The 14155-nt window shown below is 34.1% G+C and overlaps 1 protein-coding gene across 6 annotated transcripts in view; it reads right to left on the reverse strand.

Annotated features, from left to right (window-relative positions):
- The window catches only part of ESCO1 (establishment of sister chromatid cohesion N-acetyltransferase 1), a 66347-nt gene that overhangs the window by 26761 nt on the left and 25431 nt on the right, over nucleotides 1-14155 (reverse strand). For all 6 annotated transcript variants that reach the window (XR_006653959.2, XM_024580684.4, XM_024580686.4 and 3 more), the window contains 4 exons: nucleotides 12128-12242; nucleotides 10705-10765; nucleotides 8739-8853; nucleotides 5917-6048 (listed from right to left, as the gene is read on the reverse strand). Coding sequence is in view for 5 of the 6 variants with exons in the window: in XM_024580684.4 (XP_024436452.1) it covers nucleotides 5917-6048; nucleotides 8739-8853; nucleotides 10705-10765; nucleotides 12128-12242 (423 nt within the window). In the remaining variant the exon portion in view is untranslated. The remainder of the gene's footprint in view (nucleotides 1-5916; nucleotides 6049-8738; nucleotides 8854-10704; nucleotides 10766-12127; nucleotides 12243-14155) is intronic.

A 14155-nucleotide genomic window follows, 5' to 3' on the forward strand; every position in this document is an offset into this window, starting at 1 on the left:
GAGCATATATATGGGGACCAGGGGTTTATGGGAACTCTGTACTTTTCACTATAAACCTAAAACTGCTCTAAAATATAATGTCTATTAAAAAAAAGAACTTCAATGAAACCATGGACAGAAACAGGATTATTACGATCCAAAAATCAAGAGGAAACAAGTTAACAGAAACAGGTCCCACGATCACTCAGATGTTTAAGTAGCAGGAAAGCTTTACAATTTCTATTATAAATGTGTATAAAAGATTTAAAGGACAAGATGATCATACTAGGTAAAAACAAGGATTTCAGTAGAGAAACTAAAACTCATGAAGCTGAACATCCTGTACCAGGATTAGAAACATTACTTTCATATACAAAGGAAACGGTATCTTACAGAAAATGTTAAATACAAACTAAAGAAAAACTACTAGTATAAAATGACATATAATAAACCTCTTACATCTTAGAAAGAGTTATTTTCTATTTTTCTAAATGAAGAACAATCCAAAGGTTGCCAGTTCAATTTCCAGTTGGGGCACATGCCTGGGTTGTGTGCCAGGTTTGTAGTTGCATGCGAGAGGCAACCAATAGATGTTTTTCTCCCTCTCTGTCTCCCTCCCTTCTCCTCTCTCTGAAAATAGTAAAATTTTAAATAAGAAATGATTCAATGTACTTGTTGAGCCCCTACTGCTCACTGGCAGGAGCTCTTTAACGTGCGAAACAGATTAAAACAAAACAAAACAACTCTGCTTCAACAACGCTTCTACTTTAGTGGGAAATATTGTACATACAACAAATTTCCAGAGTGTGATAAATGATATAGAAAAATAAAACTAACACAGTAAGTAGGGATGTGGGGGTGGGAATGAGTAGTACTGGGCAGTGAAGGAGGGAATCTCTACGACAGTAAGATCCATCTGAATACAGAGAGCAAGGGTGTGAAGATCTGAGAGAACACCCCAGGAAAAGGTAAAGTTAAGTACAAATACACTAAAAATGGCATGTGGTTGGAGTGGTTTAAGAACAGAAGCAAAAGCTATATTAATGGAGTATATTAAGTACGAAGAGTGTAAGAAGATGAGATTAGAGAAGGTGAAGTACATGAAGGTGGATGCCACAGTAAATAAATACCCAGGATTTTAACCTGTGTATGATGAGAGTTCACTGGAGAATTTTAAGTAAAGGACATAATCTAATTTAAGTTTTTAAGACTGCTGTGGATACTATGGAGAAGGACTGCAGGGAAACAGGGACGCTGGGAGACCAGTTAGGAAAGCATTACATGAGTAGTCCAGGTAAGAAATGATGGCAGTTTGGCTCAGAGTAGTAGCAGTGAACATGACAAAAATGGGAGGACTTGAATTCCACTTTGAAGGTGAGTTTGACTAATGTAATGAGTATAAGGAACATGTAAAGAGAAAACTAAAAGATTATTCTGAAGTTTCCAGCTTGAGGTATTGAGTATAGGGAAGTAGAGAAAGAACAGACAGAAGTTTTTATTTGCCACTAGATATGTTACAGATTTTCCTTCCCCAGAGTTTGTGAAGTCTTTTTAAAAATGTAAAACTTTGCTGCAAGTAACATTTATTCTAAAGGCATTTTTCCTCCACTATATACCCTCCCACTCCAAAGCAAAATTACTTTCTAAGATTTAAAGTGCTGGTCCCATCCTATATTTATATATCATAATATTCTAAGTCTCTAAGACACAATGAATTAGAGAAATGAAAAATCAGAGTCAGGGAAGACAGAAACACAAACGAGACATAAAATATTTGGTAATTTTATGTAATTCCTACCCATTTCTAAAGACTATTTCTCTATTTTCAACGGGGTATCATAGCCTTGCCTTTAAGCAGGGAAACTCAGACCAAATTCTCTAACCTGGCTCTGAGTCCTCCTACCTGCTCCCTATTCCCCAGTGATAACAAAGTACAGTTCTAAGGGCCAGGGCTATTTTGCTTTAGATTCGTTCCCATTTCCAACACATTAAAATTTCTATTGCTGCTCTACTATTTACTTTGCTTTTCTCTAATACCCAGTTTTCTCTTTTTGCTAATCATCTTCCAAAGGAAGACAGAAAAAGTATTCAGAAGTAAATTTACATGTATTCAAATTTCACATGAGAGAAATTAAAGGTTTAAGCAGGTGTTACTGGTCATGGTTTCCTTGACTCAGCTTTCTGCAGCAGCACTGTCCAACAGAACTCTCTGTGACAAAACAAATGTTCTACATCTATGCTAATAGGGTAGCCTGAGCACTGGCTAGTGTAACTGAGGAATAGCATTTTTAATTTTAGGCTTAGTGCCACTGTACTGGATAGTACAGCTCTGTGGGCCATCAGGGATCTATCAAATCTTTCTTCAAAGTTTTCCTTGTTATAAATTTTTCCCCATTTCCACCAATGCCATAATTCAGCACTACACACAGTTTGTACTACTCTCCCTATATACCACTGAAACATTTTCCTCCCTACACAACACCAAAATATTATTTCAACATTATTTAAAGTTAACTGTCTGATTCACAATGCTCAAAATCCCTCAACATCTAAAAGAACAGAAAGAATAAAGTCCACCTGGCATTCAAAATAAAAATATCACAATCTGATTTGATGCAATTTTCTAGTGTTATAACCTACAAAAATCTGTAATTCAGTAAAAAAGATCTACTCATTATTCCTAACAATGATGTTAAGCTTTCTCATTAGTTATACTATGCTACTAACCATAGATGACCTCCTTATAAACAACTTAAAAAAGAAATCAAATCTTAATTCCTCTTTAGCCATGGAAAAAAGCTCCCCTCTCATCACTGTTCTAGCAAAGTAATTATCACTTCTAAATTGCAAAGCTAATTTACATTTTATCTAAATAGTTAATACTGACTTATTGCTTTAATAGTTTCTTAAGTATTTTATTGTTAACTTCTCATTTCTTTCAGGCTTTGTTCCTAAACTTGAAGGCAAGGGCATATCATATACCGTAAGAGTAGGGGCCTCCACCTCCACAGAGCATCAGTTAGATGTTAATTCAAAAAAGATAAGAACAGAGAAAAAAGGATTAAGTTAGGAGTTTCTCTGCAAAGAACCCAAACATTATTCCTCTTCTGTATTACTAAAAGCTCAAAATAAAGCTGAGTTCTGGATAAGTTCCTGGCCTGGCAGTATAATTCAATGATCTAAGGGGAATTTCTTCTGCTTTCTCTTCGCACCTTTAGGAAACAGCACCTTAGTTCATAAAGGGAAACTGATGTGTTCTCAGGTATAAACCAGAGTCCAGGTCCCCCTGAAGTATTAAGAGGCTCCTTCCTAAACAGTTTCTAGTAATTCAAATAAAATGTATTTCTGGAAAAGCCCTAGCAGGTATGGCTCAGTTAGTTGGAGAATCATTTTGTAGACAGAAGGGTCCGGGGCTGGGTTCCCAGACATGGCATATACCCAGGTTTCAGGTTTAATCCCTGGTGAGGGTAGGAGAAGGCAACCCAATAGATGTTTCTCTCTCTCTCTCCCCCTTTCTCTCTCTCTAAAAAGTAATGAAAAAATATCCTCGGGTGAGGAAATTATGTCAATGAGGCAAATGGAATACAACGAAGAAGAGAGAAAGAGCCTCCCTTATCCCAGACCAAAAAGGATAAGGAAAAGAAAAATATATTTTAGTCAACCAAAAATGGGTTTCCTGGATATTAATTTCTACTAATACTATATAATTTAAATATTATTTTAATCTTTTGAAAACAGGTCTTTAGCCATTTTTACCTGTCATAAACATTTACCATATGTAAGGGAAAATTTTTACCCTAAGGAAAAGCTACTTAACTTATTTTCTAAAGGATGTTTGATTATAACTTTAAAAGTAAAACTATTTGTTCTAATTTAGTCTCTTTTTATATAGTCTTAAGTAGAACAAAACTTCATTTCAGGTCCCTGAACACTCCAGTTGAAATGAATTAAAGCCAGAGCACCAAATGACTTATTTTCTATGTGCTACTCTCCAAAAAACAAACATAAAATACAACTGGCATTAAAAAAATTTAGTTTGTCAAACACTTAAGAGTGCTTAATATTCAATTATACCTTAACAAAAAAGGGAGGAAAAGACACAATGCTAAAACACAATACTAGGTACCCAATAAATATTTAATGTCACAACCTAAAATCCAGAGCTGTGATCACAGCAGAACATCTTTAATATGAGTATGTTTTTATTCTCTTTCCATACACTAAGAAAGAATGCTACACTGTTTTGGAGGAGTTTCTACCTTAGACTCTGTGTATACCTACATTTGAAAAAAGTGAAAAGAATGACCCTGATGGTAGCAAAGGATGTCCAATGGCTAAACTCAATTCCTTCTCTTGAGCTTATTTCAAAAATAAATAAAATAACCTATAGCTCTGTCCCATCAAGGGAGAAGGGGGAGGAGGGGGAAAAGTGGGGCACAAATCAGTTTTCCCTAAATTGCTACATCGCTTCATAGTTTACAAGACCTAGAATTTGTTTAGAAGGAGATGACTTCACCTTGTTCCATAAACCAATTTCCCTTGGTATTGTGGAGGGCAGAGTACATATTTCCTACTTGATTTCTTTAATGTTTCTGTTAGAAATCAAGAAATTCCCTTACGATGAAGAATAAGCCTTTTAAGCATAATCTTTTATAATTTTAGGAAACTGATGACAAGAATCAAATAATGTAAATTAAGCAAAACTCATTTAAAATAAGTTCTAGCAGATTCACATATGCAAAAAAAAACCAAAACAAAACTGAAATAGTTTTTATACCTGAAGTATTCTATAATTTAGCTACCTGACAGAAATATTTTTCTTTTCAAGTTGTAAGGATATTAATATAGACAAATTGGAAAAATATAAATTTCAAATAATAAATCCATATCTAAGCTATAAACATTCTACGTTCGCACACCTTATATTTTATTTAGTTAAGTGGTAGGAAGGAGTGTGTGTGGAAAAGGTAGATGGAATAAGGAATATAAAGGATCACCACAGTAAGGAACCATAAAAAGAAAACCCCACCTATCTTGGGAAAAAGTATCTGGATAAATGAAACAATGAATATGAATCCTTCAACCAAAGGTAAGGATACAAATTTAACTGAAGTCAATAAAGATCTTTAAATAATCCAACATCTGGTGCCTATACACATATAAAAAGGCCTACATGAAATGAATTGGTGTTCTCAGTTCAGATATCCTGGAGGTCTTATTAATGTGAGTGTACAGTACTGAAGGTAACACGTATGGAATAAAAATAGATTCCATTTCAGATACAGGTAAACAGCAATTACATTAAATACTATTTTCATAAAATATCTAAAATGATCCAAATTGTTTAAAACAGCTATCTACTGAAAAAAAAGTAAGTAATTACTATTATGCCTCAAGTGTACATACATTAAAAATATATACTAGAACATATTTACTTTGTGGGATTTTTTTTTTTAGTATACTGTAAATTCTGAGGTCTTAACCTTCTTTTTAAATTTTATAAAGAAAGCCTCTCATGATAGCAAAAAAGAGAAGGTAAAGGAAATCCCCAAATCATCTATTTGGTATAATATATAGCACTATCAATCCCCAAATAAAAAGTTGTGTCAAGTCATATAATAATAAACAGATTAATAGCTAATAATTATTAAAATCAAAAGAAACTTAAAAAAATCCTCAAGTTGAATAGCATGACTTGTTAGAAGAGATACATTAACTACCTTAAAAATATAACTTAAATAAAAAATCCCACAACATAAACCAGACAGAATAAATTAGCTGGTTTTTATATTTAGCTTTGTTTTAAAATAAGCCCCAAATATATAAGGGGTTTGTATAATATTGCCATTTCCTAAAAACAGACATAATTCAATGACTTAAATTTGGCAGTTCATCTCTTTAAAATCTTGCATTTTAGAAATCATGAATTGCACTTACCACATATTTTACAGCACTTATAAACTGGTTGTGGAAGAGCAGATGCTGTGTTTCGTCTTCTGGATTTGAAGCTGTATAAAGCATGCCACAAACATTACAGGAAACTGCTCCAAATCTTTTCTGTCCCGCATCCTATTTATAAAAAACAAACAGAAGGGGCTTTTTTCTCCGAAAAGAATAATTCTAGGACATTAGCCTCTAAAGCTATGGTGTAAAAATAAAGTGAGAAGTATTTAATCTATAAGAAATAACATACAATGTTGATTACAAAAATGAAATGTTAATCTTTGAAATCTGTGTGCAATTTTATCACGAACTGTTTCCACTTTAGTAATCTGATCACTCACTGCACGGCATTTAATAACAACTAAAAGGAACTGAGAAGTATCTTTAACACAAACTACAATCTTAGTCCTAAATCCCCCAAATAGCAAAATACTCTACAAATGAGTATTTTTTTCTTCAATATTTATATTGCTAAAGTTTAGAGAAAACAGTGTTGTACACACTTTTTAATACCTTAAAAATCTGTTCTCTTTAATGATTTTATTCTCATTTTTTAGATATTAAAAACAGTATTTTGATGTCACCTGAAAATCTTGAGAAAAGTTAAAATTAAATCTTTATATTAAATACACACCACAGACTGACTACAATCACCTATTCTCCATTAATTCATGCTTGCACTGTGGAACAGTAAGTGTTCACAAAATGTTTTCTATTCTTGGCCTTATTCAACAAGAAAATTTCAGCAAAATGATCTAACTTTAAGAATAAAATTTTTTAAAAATCCTTTTTATCTTCTGCTCTGAAACTGTGGTGCTATTTGAACTAATTACTGAAAAAAATAAAATAGAATCTAAGATAATAGTATCTCCAGTGCCTTAGAACTAGGGTCAAGTAGCAAAGAGAATCAAATGGTAAATAAAACACTGTGTATAAAACTAAAAGGAAGTTAATTCTAAATGACTCGAACTATTTAAAAAATTAGTTACCTGCAAAATTATTTCAGGCAGAAAAAACAATTTGTAATTGTGGTTAAGATACACATACAACATAACATTTACCATGTCACCACTTTTTTAAGTGTACAGTTCAGTAATGTTAAGTATATTTACAGTGTTGTACAACCAATCTCCAAAATTCTTTTCATTTTGCAAAACTGAAACTCCATACCCATTAAATAGTTCCCCAATCCCCATTCCTACCCAGCTCCAGGTAACCACCTGGTCCTTGAAGACCTCCCTCAGAAAGACAACGAAAAGGAGTGTCCCCAGTGAAAGCGCTCCAAGGCCTCTGACATGCACAGTTCCGCACAAACTTGCCCTGTCGGCTATCCTCCCCCTGCATTCAGTGAATGTGTTCTGGTCTTTCTGTCTCTATGAATTTGACTACTCCAGGTACCTCACAGAAGTGGAATCACACAGTCTTTGTCTTTGTGACTGGCTTATTTCACTAATTATCCTCGAGGTTCAACCGTGTTGTACCATGTGTCAGAATTTCCTTCCTCCCTAAGGCTGAATAATATTCTGTCATGTGTATAACCTGCATTTTGTTTATTCACTCATCCACTTAATTCACTCATCCACTTAGTTTTCACAGTAGTGAGTAAGCACTTCTGCCCCAATTTCCTCGTTGATCAATGGGATATAATAGTAGTATTAATCTCATGCTTTCAAAATGTGGCTTAACTTAATATGAGTGGAGTACAATGAAAAATATATTTAAAAAGCCTTAGCTGTTATCATTATCATCATCACCACTACCACCATCATCATCTCCTGACCTGCACTACCCAATAGAAATGTGATCCACAAATGTAATTTTAAATCTTCTAGTAGCCCCATTAAAGGATGCAAAAGGAAAGTAAAATTAATTTTATGTTTTTAACAAAACATATTCCAAATATTATAATTTTATTATGTATTAAATATTTTTAAAACTTATTAGTGATTTACTTTACATTCTTTCTTTTTACCCATCTTTGAAATGCAGTATTTATATTTATACTTACAACATATTCCAATTCTGATGAGCTACATTTCAAATTCTCAAGGCCAGATGTGGCTACTACATTGGACAGTGCAGTCCTAGTTCTACTTGTCTAATCCTTTTTCACTATCATACTAAGTTGACAACAGAAACATTATTAAATTGGATAAAACAAGTCTTTCCCTCAGTAATCCTTCTCAAAAATTTCTAGACAATTCTTGCAAGGTTGTTCTCCCACATTAAACTTAGAATCAATCATCCTGTCCCCCAAAATCCTATTATGTTGACAGAAACTACATTAAATGTCCCTATTATTTTGGGTTTCTTCATTTTTTTCATATTGTGTTCACTCATTCAAGTTAGATTTTTAATCAATGAAAACATCTTCCTCTATTTTCCACCTTGTAACCAAATTGTAAAGTACCTCTGTTCTATTTCAAATTAACTACTGATTTATCTTACCGTAAAATGTAGTTTTAAAATTATAATGTCTATTAAAATAGATATTTAAAATCATTTTAAGATCCATGTTATTTTAATATTTAAACCAACTACTAAAAGACAGATCAAATGACATACTTAAAGTAACAAATATAAAGTAATCAATGTTATAAATAAAACTAAGTATTTCAATTTGAATTTTTATTATTTGTTATGATAGACTCACTACTTGGGAGTTGGGGGGAAATTTGATATGATTATCAGGAATATTGCTATAGTGAAGATTTATTTTGTCAAAAAGAAAAAAAGATATGAATTCATTCTTTAATAATGCATAAATAGAATACTTATGACAACACTTCACCAAAAAGGTCAAGCTGTATACTTACTATGATCAACTGTTTTTCATCAGCTTTCTCTGCTTCTTTTAATTTCAAGTCTTTTGGGATTGTTATTTCCAAATGGGAATTACACTTAGGCCAAGAATGATTTGGTGGTGTTTCTCTTTAAGAAAACAAAACACAAAGAAACTATTAAATGTTACAGATCTGTATCACTTCAGATTACTGGAGGGGAAAAAAATAGCTTATTTTCTACCTAACACTGACAAATTTTAACTCCAAGGGTGAAAAACTAACCTTTTAAAAATCAGGGATGAAAAATCCAAGAACACTACTAAGGCTCAAAAATAAACAAAAAGTGCAGCACTTACAATAATTTGAGAAAGTTTTATCAAGTTTTAGCCACCTGAGTAACTACAGTTTGTCCTAAACACTGTTTCCAGTAATCTGTAAAGTAAAATAAGTCAGACTTAATTTAGTTCTGACATTACAGGTAAAACAAAAAGCTTCTGAGCTACTTAAAACACAGAATTTCAACGGGTTTGAGTAAAGGAGCTTTCTCAAACACCTGCTCCAAGAATAAGAAGATACAACCACTTGGGAGGGAAATTTGGCAATGCAGGTTAAGTCCTATAGCTATGAAAACTATATCCTAGATGTAGACTTTATCCTAGATGTAAATCACATAAGTGGGTAAAGATGTATTTCCTACAGGACTTTTTTTTTTTCAAGTATACTTCTTATAGGACCTTTTTTTTTTTTTTTTGCAGGAATAAAGTAGAAACCACCAAAATGTCCATAATGTGAACTGTTAAGGAATGAAATCTAATGCAGATTTAAAAAGAATGAGGTAAAATGGTAAAAAAAAAAAAAAAAAGATGCCCATAATACATTAAGAAAAAAAACAAAAGCTACAAAACAGTATATACAGGCATAGAAAAAATATATACAATGAAAAAGAGATTCTGTGAATATAACTGTCTATGTGAAAAACCGAAGGTTACAAGCACAACTTTTTAGGGGAAAAAAATCTCTCAAACTCAGACTTGCAGGTTAAAATCCTTAAATTCTATAAAAACAGGAAGGCAGACCAAAAATTCAGTGGCTTAGGCTTAGCCCCAAGTCATCAAAACAGTTTTGGCTCTCCCAGAAACAGAATATTAAACCAATCAAGAATCATATGATCTGCCTAACAGACCCCTGCCATTCCCTAAAGAAAGTAACCAATCCACTTTTTTTGCCCACTCTCTTCTGAGGATTGTCTGTCATTTTGGACAGTTCCTCAAAGCTCCTTTTTATCTGCTAGATTGAATGTTGCTCAACTCAAAGTGCTCAAATAAACTTAAAATTTTTATATGCCTCACTTTATATTTAGCTGTTGTCATATTTACACTTATGAAGGGGGACCCAAAGAAACCTGAAATTATTTTCTGGAGGGCAGGCCCCTTGTAGTATAGTCTTTCCTTCTAGATGACTGTTCTAGGAACCCTTCTGTATCAGTGTACCAGATGGTGTTGTTGTGAGAGGCTGCATTCGGTTCAGTGAATTTTTTTTTAAGACTGAATACATTTGCCCATTTCATGATGGGTAATTTATGAACACACCTTCCCACACCGCACTGAGTGTTCAGCAGTTTTTCACCAAAAACCTGCATGACCCCCGTTCCCCACCCTCCCTATTCACCCAATCTCACCCCAGGCAACTTCTTTTTGTTTCCCAGGATGAGAAAAGTCCTCAAAGGGAAAGATTTTGTCGATGTGGAAGAGGTGAAACAAAAAATGGCAAAGGCACTAAAAGGCATCAAAATAGACAAGTTCAAAAACTATTCTGAGCAGTGGAAAATACGTCTCGATAGGAAAAAACACCTATTATAAACCAGAAAATACTTGGCATCAAATGGAAAATAGTTCAAAGGTGACTGAAGTTTAAACGTGTAAAAATAAATACATAACTTTTTATAAATAAGTTCTAGGGTTTTTTGAAACCCCCCTCGTATATTAAACAAATACCTTACCTGTTATCACTGGTCTTAGATGTTTGGTTATTGAGTACACTGTGCTGTTTGGGAGGTGAACCTGTAATTTAATCAAGATGGGTTATGCATTAAGCTTTGTACTAGCTCTCCATTTAATAGTTCAAAATCATTTTACAGAAGAAAAAAAGCACAATACATTAAATGCTTTATTTTTATTGAAGATCACATGGTAAAATTAGAGCCCCTTCCTAGAAATTACTCTTCAGAAAAGAGGCAGAAAAGTCTCCACAGAGCCGCAGAGATCTAATGGTAGATTAACAGTATGCCTCTAGTTTCACCAATATTTACTAGCACTGAACAATAAAGGAAATTATTTAAATGCCTGCATAAATCTGTAACTTCTAAATGAAAATAAATAAAAACTTTTCTGCCCTGGCTGGTGTGGCTCAGTTAGTTGGAGCATTGTCCTGTAACCAAAGGTTCAGGGTTCAATTCCCCATCAGGGCACATGCCTGGGTAGAGAGTTCAATTCCAGGTCTGAGTATGGACGGGAAGCAACCAATCGATGCTTCTCTCTCGCATCAATTTCTCTCTCTCCCTTCCTCCTCTCTCTAAAAAAACAGTAAAAAAAATGTACTTTGGTAAGGGAAAAAAAAATTCTTTATTTAAAAAACTGCAGTCTCTGTAGTTTTAATCACATTAACAAATAATGCAATAATTGATTCATTTTATTTTGTAATGCATAAACACATTTCTCGAGTTCATAGTATATATACTGCCCCTTCCCCACTAAAAGAAAGGGTTAAATGACATCCAATGGAAGAAATTATCTGACCTCAATATTTTGCTCCAAGTATACCTTTCTTTTAGCAGAGAGAAACAACATGAATTAGGAATTTCTTTTCTATATCCCCCGGTGCTTCATCTGACATAGGTGAGCAAATCCCCATCAATCCCCAGCAAACTTCAAATAATATATTGTCAAAAATTTTCCACAAGGTTACAAAAATAAATTTTTATATAGTATAAGTGAAAAAATGTAGCATTTATTGAATCAAATTCAAAGATAGAATCACTAAAATGGAAAACTGAAAAAGGGTTGAAGATAAAAACGTGAAATAGTAAAGTGCATTTATATTTGAGAAATACATTTCTACCACTAACTTAAGTAATTCATTACGTAAGTACTTCTCCAGAGAGTAAGTCACAAATAAAAGATTTAAAATAAAGGCTGAACTTTTGGGAGGTAGTCAAAGAATTATACTTAAGTTCTTTAAACAAGCCAATCAACAGAAACAATTCTCCCTCAAATAACAGTGATAATCACACATTTGAAAAACATAAGCAATGGTTGAAAAGGATTTAATAGGCCAATCTGGTAGCCCATATGGTTTCCTGTTATACTGAAAAACATATCTCTGAACACTGTGAAATCCAAATAATATTTTCAAAATGTTGTTACCTGGAAATTTACTCTCCCCTGTATCAGTTTTTGCTTGACTGAGCAGAGTTGAAACAGTAATGTTATTTTCCACTGGATTGTTTTCCAGCTTAGATTCCAAACATAGGCTGAAATTCTGAACACATAATTCAAAATGTTAATATTTGCTTTTACATCAATCTTTGGGTATTACCCTAGTACACTTTCAGTGAATTTCAGCATACTAAGAAAATTTAAGATAATTCTTTTCATTTGAAGTAATTCACCTAGATATGCCTTAAAAGTCTCTTCATGATCTCCCCACAAGCTATCATTTCAGCATCAGCTCCCATTATTCCCCTCCATGCTAAAATGAAAAACTTACCTCTCCCATACTATATTCCTGTTGTTTGGCTCTACATACTTTTTCTGAGTTTTACCCATCTAGACCTGTGCTACCCAACATAGTAGCCACTGCCACGTCTGACTACTGAGCACTTAAAATATGGTTAGTAGATTGATTTGAGACCTTGTAAATGTAAATTATGCACTGGATCTTTAAGACTTAGTACTAAAAAATAAAGGTAAAAAGTCACAATTTAAAAAATTGATTACATGTTTAAACAACAGTGTATTCATGTGACAGAATTAATAAAATATACTAACTCTGCCAGTTTCTTTTTTCTTTTTTAAAGTGGCTATCAGAAAATTTTAAATGACATACGTGGTTCACATTATATTTCTAACTGGATAGTGCTGATCTGGAACACCTTTCTCCCTGTATAAACTCAACTCATTATTTAAATATTAACCTCTTCCATAAAGCCTTTTCCAAGCCTCCCCATCCCTGTTCCCAATATTTCTAATCATTCTCCATCTACTTCATATCTACCTCTTTCAGGCCCGTATTGAGGCAGGATAAGAAGAGAGGAAAAATCCTGGGCAAGTGGAATGGGGAAACTGAGACAAGATAATTAAACGAGGCCAAACAATTTGAACAACTTACAGCCAACTAGTCAATCACAAGACTTTATCTGCCCAAACCAAGGACACTTGAGAGCAAATGGTTTATACCTCTCCTCCTAACCAGAGAATATACATCTTAAACCATCCTGGTCAGGGAGACAGAGGACAGAGACCCAATTAATGCCATTTGTGCCAGACAAACCCAAGGATGGATGAAGTCAGGGGAACAAATCAGAAAAACTCAATTAGAGCCAGACGGACCCAAGATAAAAGTAAAACAGTAAAGAAGATCAAAGAATAATCCCAAACTCCCTATACACTCATTGTGATGTATCAGTGTATTAAAAATGCACTTGGAAAGCTGATGAATATTCTGCTGAAACCATCCCCTAAGATTCTCCCCCACAGGAGATAAAACCCTCAAGATAAAGGGTACCAGTGTGGGCTCACTCTAGAGCATGCCCCTGCACCTTCATGAGCATGAACTTTTTTACTTCCTCCTAAACTCTAAGGGCCCCATGAGACTTGCAACCAGGGGGGCAGTGGGGAGCAGCAGTTAGCCTCAGGTTTACCCCCAATCCTGTCTCCAAGGCTGTTTTTCTCTGACTTTCCAGTGAGCTTTTTTACAAAAGCAGCCCCACTCTGGCTCACTTCTGTCACTGTGACTTTCACTTCCCAGTGACCTAATAGTAGCCCCACCTTGGTTCACTTCTTTCCTATAACATTCCTAGGGAGCCAAAGCAGACTGCCACCTATGCTCTCTCCTGTTGCTTCTTCTAACTAAGCCCTTCCTCTGTTTCACTGTCCCCAGCTTTAATAAACTTACTCTCAAAATCACCTGGACTCATATGGTGAAATCTTTCCTGCACAAAGTCAAGAACCTACACACAACAGGCCTGCCTTAAGCAGACACACTCCAGGCCCAGTACCTGTCCAGTGACATTATCATTCCTATTTTGAATCAGTTATTTCTTTTTGATTCATTTCGTATAACTCTTAAGAACAAAGACCATTACTATATTTATCTCTCTATGCCTAAGGGTCCCTAACTCAGAATCTAGTCAAAACAGACACTCAGTAACTTCCAAAAGAAAATGATCTCCA

This window comes from Desmodus rotundus, chromosome 10 (assembly GCF_022682495.2).
Source record: "Desmodus rotundus isolate HL8 chromosome 10, HLdesRot8A.1, whole genome shotgun sequence".
In the NCBI taxonomy this organism is placed as follows: domain Eukaryota; kingdom Metazoa; phylum Chordata; class Mammalia; order Chiroptera; family Phyllostomidae; genus Desmodus; species Desmodus rotundus.